The 12,685-nt window shown below is 38.4% G+C and overlaps 1 protein-coding gene and 1 pseudogene across 1 annotated transcript; both read right to left on the bottom strand.

The window, feature by feature from the left end:
• Window positions 1–3,877: 3,877 nt before the first annotated feature.
• Window positions 3,878–7,063, bottom strand: LOC126593164 (phospholipase A1 PLIP1, chloroplastic-like; annotated as a pseudogene).
• A 140-nt stretch (window positions 7,064–7,203) lies between these two features.
• On the bottom strand, window positions 7,204–12,289 carry LOC126593163 (alanine--glyoxylate aminotransferase 2 homolog 2, mitochondrial-like). Its single transcript, XM_050259076.1, has 9 exons — window positions 11,858–12,289; window positions 11,536–11,766; window positions 10,742–10,912; window positions 8,670–8,813; window positions 8,368–8,547; window positions 8,029–8,254; window positions 7,790–7,903; window positions 7,608–7,694; window positions 7,204–7,516 (listed from the first exon to the last, which is right to left on the bottom strand). Exons 1-9 carry the CDS (start codon window positions 12,104–12,106, stop codon window positions 7,473–7,475), a joined length of 1,446 nt encoding a protein of 481 aa, XP_050115033.1. The 5' UTR covers window positions 12,107–12,289; the 3' UTR covers window positions 7,204–7,472.
• Between the last annotated feature and the right edge of the window lie 396 nt (window positions 12,290–12,685).

The raw sequence follows: 12,685 nt of genomic DNA on the forward strand, positions 1-12,685 counted from the left end.
CAAAATGTTGACCCTAAAAACTACCAAGCCTACGTGGCGCGCATGCTGAGTAATCTATGAGCTAACTACGTCATTCGGCTAAATGCAGGGCGTGCCAACTCATCGGCCGAGCTCGACCGAGGAGTAAAATTTGTTGATGTTACGTTGGGTGCGCTGCTGATTTCTTGATCTTACGATTGTGGTCGAGGAAGGAACACGTCTCGGCCTTCGGGTTCTAGAGCCTGAAGACAAGGCTGCTAACTTAGCGAAGTTCAATATCCAATTCGGCTTCCAATGTGCCGAATGTAGTAACTCGTAACACCTCACTTCGCCGAGAAGGCTGATGAGATAACCTCGACCAATAAGGATTTAGAAATCCTTCTCGATCGAGACTTGGATAGGTAATCAACCGTCCTCGCCGCAGTGCTATTGATGCCAATAGAAGATGCTGCGAGATCGACTGATTCTACGGTGACAGAGCTATCTATGCCGACTTAAGATATCACCGGTTGCTTTCACAGTGCTGTTGATGCCAATGGAAGATGTGTCATCGAAAAGAGAAAATAAAAAATCTCAGTTGTTGAGAGAGTTTGCGCAGGGCAGTTGTATGTTGAATTGGATGGGCCCTTCACGTTGCACATCGCCTCTGTATTTATAGAACTGAAGTACTTGCTCTCCATGGTCAGATAATGTTGCAGAAAACGACTGAAACTGAAACTCGTAAAGTGACTGATCCACGGCATAGGCGCTATAGTCTATCTTCATATGGTTGACTTTTCAAAATAATAAAAACCAGTCTGACTTATCTTATCATGACTAGAAACCTAGGCTAGCTAGGCTTTCCTATGTCATCATAACACCACCATAAAAAAAAAACTAGCTTTTCTAGGTCTTGTCACATCATCATCACCCAAAGTAGCTATTTCCTTACCCCATTGTCGCATGCAACTTGACCCTATGAATATTAAATTCACTTTTAATTATCAACATATTTAAATGGATAATAATCTGACCAGAATCCAATCCCCTCAGTAGTTTCCAAGTGACCTCATTTATCTGATGCCGTGATGTTATACTTCAAGATATATATCTCATAATAAATCATTATTAAAAGATAATTATGATAAAAATCATAACTTTAAAAATCATTATCTTTTAATAATGACCTTTATTTCTTGATCCAACTGTCAAGAGTTATGTTCACTCAACGGCCTTGATTTCACAAGCCGATGGTGTAAATTTGGGTCCAAACACATTCATAACTGCAGTGCAGGATACCTCAATGAAAGAATTGACAATCATACCGGCAGAAGAACAATCAAACACATATATTGAAGGTGTCCTCAACCAGGAATCGAGGTCACTAATTGGCAAGGGGATATACTGTGTATAACTCTGTACCAAAAAACGATAAATGAGAACCAAGACGGAATTTAGTTAAAGGTAGCAACGGAACAACACAGGAGGCATCAAATTGGTAAAAACCTTGGTTTTGGTATGCCATGTCCATTATAGTGGAAAAGAACTCTCTCGGACTTGGCATATATGCGGCATGTATTACAAAGTTTCTTCACTTCTTCTACTGTAGGATCAGTCTGGACCTTGTAGTGAGCCTAGTCAAATATTGTTAAACTAGATTAAAAGTCAAATTTAAAACAACAGATTAACAGAATGCACAAAGACAAATAAACACTTTTTCATCCTTGGTTTATGAGAATACAGCAACTTGAGCTTGAAGGTTATCAATGGAGGCAATGAGTGTGCAGATTATAGAGAGAGAAACTAGAGAGAGAGAGAGAGAGAGAGAGAGAAATGAGAAATGCTTCCTGTATATTTTCACTAACTGTTTTGATAACTGTAATCTTTCCTTTTATACTAGTTACATTGTACTCTCTAAGTAATCTTTCTCTCAACAAACACAACTTAACAGCTTTCACTAGCCAATATGTTGACAAATGGCAGCATCTTGATCATTGAACGTAGCTCGATCCTTGTCATCCTTACATGGTTGCCACATTTCGTACTGTTGACTCAAGGTTTTACCATTTGTTTCGAGAGCTCTTTTTGGAGCCATAGAAAATGGATCTGAAGACAGAGAAGAAAAGGTTAATAGAATAGTGAACTTCAAAAAGAAAAAGTATAGAAATATCCAACTTTTCGATTTGTTACATTTGGTTGCCAATGGGATGATAATAAAAAAAGAAGTTTGGCTGTGTCTGAATTATGAAGTTTGGCTTTGGTATTGGAAAATGGATAAGAGGATGTAGAACTCACGCACAGTATACCGAAGAAAATGGGAGAAGAAAATAATTAACGATCAACACACAGCCAACAAGGAGAAGAAAAAAATGATTCTTAGTAATATAGTACACGAAGTAGCTTGATTGAAAGGAGATGGTAATGAGATCGAATATGTGTTAGTTACGAAACAAATTAAAGGTGCATGCTGCGCTCACAAGGGACTACCAGTGATAAACAGGAGGAAGGTGGGAATGACGTCAAGTCTCATGACCCTTGGGCTAGGCCTGTTGGTGGTGAATCCACTGTCGGGTCGTCACTCTGCCAGTCCCTTCGGTACATTTGGTGGGCAAGGACAAGGAGTGTTGCTTTCTTAATTTATCCATAATTTTCTCCTTACCAAAACAATAAATACAAATTGAATAATAGGTTTGGCGTAAAGTAAAAGGGGTACATCGGGTGTCGACATTTTCAAGCAAGTTATTCGAAATTGCAGTACGGAAAGCACACATAAGCCTACATGCACCAAAGGATGAGTCCACAATGTCATCATCTTTTTTCAACGTTTTGTTTCTCTGACATGCTACTCGGCCGATTACTTTAGTGATCTCTATCATTAATATATACGTTTTAATAAATTTGATTATTTTTTATTTTGTTGTTATAAACTTAATACGTGTCAATCAATGACAGAAGTTACAGAATGAGATATTTTTCAGTGTGCTCTGAACACGAGAAGGTATTCTACATGTTATTATACATGTAGATGAAAGTTTTGTGAAAGATTTCACATAAAAGTCATACACAAAATGAGTGCTTTGATCTCGAAAGCAACAGCGTTTGAACTCTTGTACGCATGCATCATGCAAACCACGAAAAAAAAAAGTTCAGATCTCAGGTGGTAAAACCAAGGGGTACATCAGTAATTTAACTTAATACATATACTATTAATTTGATACGACTGTAATAGTACAAGCATAACATAATCAATGTTTGATGTAACATCATATGAAATCTAAGTTTTGTCATCATAGAGAAAGAACAGCTTAAGAGCTTAAGCTTAGGAAGAAGAAAATGGCTAGATTGAAGGATGTCATGTCAACGGTGATGACTATAATATTTCTTAGGAAGAGCATACAAGTGTACGAGGAATTCGGGGTTTTGGTAATAGACTTTGTTTCGATTCTAACATCAACGGTTCAATTTTCGGGCTTCGTTTTGCTTCGAAGTACAAGAGTTTCTGCTGCCGGAGGCAGGCTTTCTCCGATGTCGTCAATGTTTGCTTGAAATGATCGGTAGTTGTCTGCAGATTAAATTCGTGCCTCAATATTTTGAACTGTAAGTTGTGCCTTATTATAAACCCACAATATATATATCACTCGATTTTGGTGGTGCTGTAGTGAGCTTGTTTTTGTTTCAGATTCAGAATTTATACATTACCAGTTTGTTTTCGGGCTCATTAAGCTAATTATTCTGCCAATAATTATGGTTTAACTTACTAGATTAATTATTACTGAGTGTAAATCAACATGATATTAAACGATGAACGAAACCAAGATCGATCAACTTAGGCGAATGATACTATATTAAGAGTATTGGATCAGTTAGTTTCGTGAAGGAGAAATCAAAGAGGAGAGAGAATACAAGAAGAATGTAGAAATAGAGCCGATGAACTTGTATATTAATTGCAGAGAGTGAGTGAAACAGATGAGCAGGGAAGGGTTTTACAGAATCATGCCCCTTGCATACCAACTTAAATGGTTGAGGTGGTCACAAGAGATCACACATGCAGCTGCACTGTCATTTGAATTTACCTGACTTCTCAATATATCTTATAGACCAGATTTGATAGATTGTAGTTATGCCTTTGTTCAAGATTTTAGGGGAGTGGATGAGAGAGATAAATCCTCTTGAGAATCCTCTATATTTATATGCAGGAATTTTTATTTTTTTTTAAATACCTCTGTATGATGTCTTGTTAGTAACTTGTTTCTCACTTCAGACCACTTTCACCTTCATCGTTCAACCGGTGTGGAGAGGGTGAAGTGAGCAGCGGCCACAGGAGATTCCGCTGCTTCCTCACTTTCCTCACAACCATCCTTGTGCGTTTCCGTAGGATCTTATTGATAGCCTTTAGATAGTTGTCTGAATCGTGGTCACGTAAGATTGTACCTTCTGAACCGTAAGCTGTAGGATCACTAAGGGTTTCTAGTGGATGTGGGGAGTTCAAGAAGGCCCTAAAGATATCTGAAGAGAAACCAGATTGCGTGTTGTCCAAGGCATAGGGGGCACTCCCCATAGGGAGTAGAGGGTGTGGAGGAGAAAACCTTTCATCAGGTTGAAGAATGAATAGTTTGCCGATTGGAGAGTACAACGTATTCTGCATAAAAACATATATATCAGAAAAAAGTGATTTATTAATGTGGAGGATTCTATGAGTTAAACAATATTCTCGGTGCAGTACGTCCGTCTTTTATTAGGTGACGGACTTTTAGCACTATTTATATTGTCGATAACATCAATGACCTGTGGGCACGTTTTGTCATTGACATGTTATTGGTACAATATTGACAGAATGTTCGCCCGTTTCTACGAAGTTAATGTACTGGTACTTACTTTTTTTATCAGGCAAGGGAGTGACTGAAATGAACCATTTAAACGCTTGAGGAGTGTAGCCACATGGTTGGGGTAGTTGCAGGAGAAAGCTCTAGGGACAACATCTCTATGCATCATCACACAATGGATGTGATTATTCGCATCCAACCATTTTTGATCAAGTAACTTGTGGCCTCCGCAGAACACAAATGGTGATCCAAATGTGACAACCGGCAGAAGAGTAGAGGGTTTCACAAGCTGCCTAGTGAGGAGCATCATGTGGACTAAAAGAGCAATGCTTCCTCCAAGACAATGGCCAGTAAATTGAAGCTTTGCGAGTTCACCATTTCTATGTAAGTGATCCAATATATCTGGCATGAATTGCTGGTACATTTGCTGTGCCGCTTCATAGGTTCCTCTGTGAACATGTACATTCATCTCCTACACAGGGACGACACTATTAGCTAGGCCTAGTTTGTCAATGGTTAATTTCGCATTTTCTTCCCCTTCAGATATTATAAGGTTATGCATTGAATGTCTATGCTTACCTCAAATTTGGTGGGTTCGAAAAAGAGGTATGCCTGTCGGGAAGCAAGGGGGTTCATGCCCTGCAAATGAAGGACGATTTTCAGCTATGCATTTTCCAATCTGTGGTACATCATCTCGTTGTTTCGAAAATTTGATATACATAGATATAACAAATACCATTGGAGGAGCTAGCTAATGCTAAATAAAGTTAGTAAGGACCTGTCATACACAGATTGTAATGAAGGGCTTATAAGAAATAACCTGAATCACGAAGCAACGAGTAGACGTACTGGAGTCATCACAAACAAACCATTCACAAGGCAAGGGGTGGTGGAGTGACCAAAGGTCATTTTCCGTCTCTTGTCTTGCCATTTCGCTTGCTGCTTGAAGTACTCTGTCATCGTTGAACTTTCCAAAGAAACAGCTACTTGTGCTTTCTTTTCTAATGAAGATGTTACAAATTGTAGGCCATATATCTTCAAATCCTCAGCCTGCATGCGCATTAGTATTGCGGATGGAAAACGCTTAATAACCCAACATTATTATGGTTATAAGTACATGATTAACAAAAACATACCTTGATCTCTGGTATCACACAAGCCATGTTGCACAAGAAGGCTTGCTTAGAAAATAGCTTGGTATCTGACCATGGTACTCTAACTAAAAACCTCGAGAAAGACTCCTGGTCGTATGATCTGTATCTCATTTCCCCATCATTATCTTCTAAACTACAACTCTCTCACAGCCACCTTCCTCTCCACCACTTCCACAACCACCGTTTTCACCCTCATCGTGAGTATTGTCTTCGTCTGTCACCTCTTTTTGCTTCCAAATATTGCTCCACAGGTCACCGAGTGCCACAAGCCCCTCCATCCAATTGGCTTCCTTTATTTCCTCCCCTTGATCACTATTACTCTCTCCAAATTTCTCCATTATATGCATGCTATTCTGCATTTTCATATGCTTACTCATGGTCGGGCCAAACAAAAATGATCTAAGCAAATTTGGGACCATGGAACTTAAACTTTGAAACGGGGAAATTCCAATGGAACGGTTGTTGTTTGGTAGTTTTGATTGAGTGACCTGGATATGATTGATGCAATGACAAAGATGGTTAACTGAGTAAAATCTTCGGACACGAATATGCTCTTTGAAGATGTCTTTCGGCCTTAGAGTTGAGGAGGATGGAGAGGCCAGAAAAGTAAATGATGTGCACGCCATGGTTGTGCAGACCGGGAATTGAAGAAACTAAAGGAAATGGACTTTTATAAGCAGTTAAGTACACCAAACTGAGCTACTTGCTCCTTGATTACAACGGAAACACTAGAAAACTATCGTTGTATTCGAAGCGAAATATTAATCTATGGTTAAGATGATCACATCAAATAAACATTATGACGTCAACGATTTGGGGTTAATTTCAAGGGTTTGCCTTGGAGCAATCCTTCACAACTTTGTCTAATTGTTTTTGGACATTACCTTTTCGTTTCCAAGTACAGCAAGGGGAAAAAAATATTTAGTCACGAGTCCACATCAGTGTTGTTTCTTCTTCTTTGTCTTCTGCATTAATGCAGTAAATGCATCATGTCATCGAAAACTCGACGGAGAGTGCACCGTTGCTTCCCCTTCGACGGGCGGAAATGGTCAGGAAATAGCATTCAGTTCAAATTTCAACAAACTTATCTAAACTTGTAGTATATAACTGAATTGTAATTTCAAAATACTATCCCAATAGATCACATCTCTAATGGGACTCACCTGCATTACACGTTGCGGAAACATGAGTGCAAAGCTCGCATGAATTTGCAGTTTCAGTTGCCGAAAATATAATAACACGAAAAAAGGTGGCAGAAGTACAAACGCTAAACTAATAACATATGCATTATATATAAATGGAGACACCCCTCAAATATTCATAAAGATCATAAGAAGTAAACCAAAGAAGCGTCAAGGTTTGTGCTGAGTGAGAGACAACAAGTTGTTGACTCTTCGTGATCGTAGTCGAATTATTGAAGCACAAACCTACTATATTTTGACAATTTATTTTCAACAGATAACAGTTCGTTGGTGCTTAGACCGATTGGTGAATGATTAATTACACCCTTTATCTACAATAAGACTTGAGCTAGCCTTCAAATTTTCGACATCGTGTAGTCCATTGCATCCACAAGAAAATCTGCGGCCAGAGAAAACACAACCCGATTGGTACTACAAACTTTTCGGAATGACATGTTACTAATTTGCTATTTTCGCTAAGGCATATATACCTGCATCTTCCTTGGTGAAGCACAAGGGAGGTGTGATTCTGAAAACATTTCCATAGAAGCCACCTTTTCCGATCAAGACTCCCAAATCTGATAACGGAAGGAAAAAAAAAAAAAGATTAATTTGCAGGTTAGGTAGCATTGAAACATGGAAGGGATTGAGAATCGAAGAGGTTAACACAAACCTTTCATCTTGTCCATAACATGTACAGTTTCAGCCTTCGCAGGGGTCTTCAGCTCACGATCGGTAACAAGTTCAACTCCCAGCATGAATCCTCTTCCTCTCACATCGCCAATAACTACATACGCAACCATCACCGGAAGTTGAGATAAAGACAATTAGTTTATAAGATCTATTGTAATTATAAAGGAAATAATTGCCTGTCATGACTCCATGGATACTGATGTACAAGTGAATGCTTACGTTCATATTTATTCTTAAGAGCATTGAGTCTTTCTTTCAGATACGATCCCACAACCAACGCATTCTCCTGCAGTTTTTCTTTCTCAATCACTTTTAGAACCGCCAGTCCTGCAGCTGTACACACTGGATTGCCACCAAAGGTGTTGAAGTAATTGCGGCGAGTTAGGACCTCTGCAACCTCAGGAGTGGTTACCACAGCACCAAGGGGAATGCCATTTCCAATTCCCTGCAAAATGCAGTCAAAGATTTAAGTCAAACACAGAAGACCAGCTTCAAATATATTATTTCTTGGGGTTGAAGAAAAGAATGATGATATTATTAAGTCACTCTTCGGCTGACCTTTGCCATTGTCACAATGTCAGGCACAACACCATGGCCCTCAAATCCCCAGAAGTTGCTCCCCGTGCGAGCGAAACCAGACTGGACTTCATCAGCAATGAAAAGTCCTCCGGCTTTCTTCACGCTATTATAAACGGCTGGCAAGTAACCCGGAGCTAGTTCTACAATTCCGCCTACTCCCTGTAACATAATTAAAAAATTAGTACTAAAAAAAAGGGGTTGATCCATGGATTTTTCTTCCTTTTGCCGCATTTTGCTCGAAGGGTTTTAGTAATAACTTGATTATTAGGCAGATGACATACCTGTATGGCTTCACACATAAAACCAGCAACATGGCCTGAAGTTCCAAAATCTATGAGATCTTGGACATCTTTTGCATACTTCTCTCCATCTGAACCAAAAACTCCTCTGTATGGGTCCGGATTTACCGCGTGATGAACTCCACTCTGTTGATCAAACCAATATAATTTCGTTAGCAAACTTTGAACAATGCAAATTACAGTAAGCCCTTCCAATATAGAACTGATATATTTGGTGCAAATGTAAAAGGGAATTTTAACGAAAAGCTTCTGGTACTGTTCACTTTAACGAAAAATCACATTTTTACACTAAAAAATCAATCATGGTACCATTCACTTTACCTTTTATTTTGTCCTTATCGTTAAAACTCGAAGTTTTCAAATCATTTTCATTAGTTTTCCTAATGTAAAATCATTAAGGTATCAGCAAAAACGTCATTCTGCACTCCATAGAGAAAACTGAAGAATATTTCAGAATGCTAATTACAACTTTCGTAGCGAATGAGTATATGCATCTACAACTCTCTCTCCTACGTCTCACGATCCTCATTTAACGGCACAGAAACAGAACTTGGTTTAAGTATTTAACTAAAGTATTAAAAAACCATCTAAATATCTTTGTTGGAGAAGCAAAAGATTTTGAGAACGTATAATTTCATGAAACATTTGCGTCTTTTACTTAATGATTCTCTAATGCTCTACTATTCTTTATACAGCCTAAACAGTATAATATACGAACTGTTGAACTTTGCTTTTTTTTTTTTTTTTTCTTTTAAAGAGGACTAGCCGGTGGCGAAGCCAGGGCTGTCCACCATTCCAGGGATCGGGTAGACTCATAGAAGCATTTCAACATCTCCCAGGCCACCTTCGTGTGATTCACTAGCACTAGTAATCGAACTCAAGACGAATTGTGTAAAATACAAGACTTAGAATTTGTCCCAATCACTAGACCACCCGTGATGGTTCTATTGAACTTTGCTTTCAACATCTAACTTCCCCTTTGGGAATTCTAATAATTTTATTTGGGAACAATGCAAAAACAAATAATAGAGTCAATTACAGGTAACCTCATAAATGCATAACTTAGCGTTGATAATATTGATAAGCATAAATTAGCCTCTAGACAAAATTTTACAAATTAAATGACATAGAAGATGCTTGAATCATGACTTAACATTAATAAACGTGTGCTCATTCCTATTGGTTGACACATAATTTAGTTTGCAAGTTTTGTTTACAAAGTTAGTTTTCCTAGTATTACCTATTTTTAAGACAATATTCTAAACTATTTTAATCTGTAGAAAATAAGAATTCGAACTTAGATAGAAGGAGACTGACACACTAGTTTGACCAACTAGACTAACCTACTTATTATTAAGCAGTAAAAATCTTACGCGAAATGTAATACTTTCCTTATTATTAAGCAAACAAGCCAAAATCAGTGTGTATCATGTCCTACTAAGTATTCTTTCTTCTGATATGCATGTGCTAATAGTTACGTATTTAACATGATATTATTTTAGAAGGAGAATTAAAAGAAAGATATTGATTAATGCGTCACCGTTCTTCATTGGTGAATACATAATTGAAAAATAATTTACGCATGGGGAATGTATTTGATGCACGAATTGGAATGGACTTATATCCCCACCCAAATGAAAAACAATAGAGAAAAAAAATATTATCACCAAGCAATGATTTGGACATCCTTATCGTTTAGTCATATTTATATAGTACTTGGTCCATTTTGGTATTATTGAAGGCATTCCAATTTGGATGACGTTAGGTGGTGTCGATATCGTATCATGGGGTCAGCTTGTATGCATGTATGTAGCCAATCGAGAATGATAACGTATTAACAAATGTCTTGGCCCCTTTCGGCTTTAGCCACTACAATTTGATAACTTCACGTGAATATTAATTTATTGATATTTAAAGCGTAGACAAAACTTTTAAGGGTACTCTAGAGTATCTAATATTTTAATCTTTAGATCTTTATATATCAGAAGTACTCGATATTCTGAAGCATCTAAAATTTTTTGAAGTAAAAAGTAGAAAATAGTAGAGAAAATGACCTGGATGACGTTGAATTTCCAGTTGCCCTGGGCGGTGGCACCCATGGTACCAGCAGCATTGCCATGATATGCGTTCCTTAGCGAGATTATGTCGTGACATCCAGTGTACAACCGCGCTATCAACATCGCCAACTCGTTTGCCTCCGTCCCCGAGTTTGTAAAAAACACCACCTACCAACAAATTTACCACAAATGAATAAGAAATACACATAAAATCCCAAAGATTACGAATGGGTTTTTTGTCATTTTAATAACTAGGAGAACAATATCATGATGAACTAGGCATTGATTCTATTATGGGTGTGATTGTGACTCCTACCAACAAAAATTATCACAATCACTCGTCGTCGGTGATAATAATGACAATTATTCACAGAAAAAACAGACACAGTCAGATCAATTATGCTTGATTAATTATATAATTAAATTTTGTGACGATATCTCAACTCAATATCACTATACAAATACGTTGAAGTGAAATTGAGATATTGCAACGATATCCCAACTTAGTATCACTCCATTAATACGTTGAGATAAATATGTTGAGATGAGTAAATATTATCTCATAGGTAAGTTTTTTCACTAAAAATTGTGACAGTTGAATATACTAAGATGAATTAATTGTCACAGTATAATTCTTGATGCAAGTAAGTTTATTTATAAAAAAATGTAGACCGTCAAATTACTCATGATAAATTAATTATGTAATAGTGACTGTATTTCAATTTAATAAAAATGCATCACCAGTTGAGATATCGTCACCGTGATATTAAAGTTTATTTCGTCCAACCAACCTTGAGATTGCCGGGCAACTTGTTAGCGAGCGCCTGAGCATAGTCGCCGATGGCGTGGTTGAGGTAGAGGATGGTGGAGTGTTGTATGCGTTTGGTCTGGTTGACTATGGCCTCCACCACGTCCGGGTGGCAGTGCCCGCAGCTCACCGTCGCAATCCCCCCGAATCCGTCCAAATACCTCCGCCCGTTCTCGTCGAACAAGTACTGCCTCTTCCCGTCCACTATGTTCAGCTGCACAAAACAAAGAAAATAAATCATACATATGAAACACGTGATTAGATAGGGAGGGAAAGGAGGAGGAATCGGGTGCGGCGGGGCTCACGGGTTTGTTGTAAAAGTAGAACATGGAGGGGCTGAGATACTCCTTGCGCTGGGCGAGGATCTCGTCAGCGGTAGGGCCGGTGTACGGCGGAGGGGAGTAGTCGAACGGGGGCATTTTGGGAACATCGACGCCATTGTCTTGGAGAAGGGCTTCCTCCCTCTGAGCCACCTGAGAGAAGCAGCGTTGTTGTTGCCACCGCAGGGATTTTGCAGTTCTCGATAAAACCCTTCTCCCTATTAATCCCTGCATCTTTTTTTTTTTTTTTCTTTTCTGTTTTTTTCCTCAAACTTTCTTCCCTTCGCTGCCTCTCTCCGAAAATACAGGAGTTTTTGGTTTCGTTTTGTGGTTACGTGAGAGAGTATAAATGGAGAGAGAGAGGAGAGAGAGAGGAGAGAGGAGAGAGAGCGGTGGAGGGAGGTGGAGATAATGGAGGGGAAGGCGGAGAGGGAAAATATATAGGGAGATTTTGAAGACGTGTTGGATTTTTGTTGTTAATTAGCTTTTAATTGGTTAGTTTTTTAAGCAGGATTAATTAGCTTAATTGGTTTGTGGTAAGCAGGATTAATTAGCTTAATCTGTCTGTATTTGGTTATTGATGGTAAAGATGAATCTATCCGGTGAAATGCAAAATATGGGGGATTTGATTTCCCTCTCGATCTGATTGCAATGGCTTAAATTCATGATCTATTCGCATTGAATGTCAAATGTCTTTCGTCTAGTTCAACACGAGGCGTTGTCAAATTGTTAGTTTTAAGTGGTGGTAGAGTCTTACTAACAAAAATATAAGTGTGAGTAGAGTTTACGTGTCTTAAAAAACATGTCTAGAAA

This window comes from Malus sylvestris, chromosome 12 (genome assembly GCF_916048215.2).
Source record: "Malus sylvestris chromosome 12, drMalSylv7.2, whole genome shotgun sequence".
Lineage (NCBI taxonomy): Eukaryota > Viridiplantae > Streptophyta > Magnoliopsida > Rosales > Rosaceae > Malus > Malus sylvestris.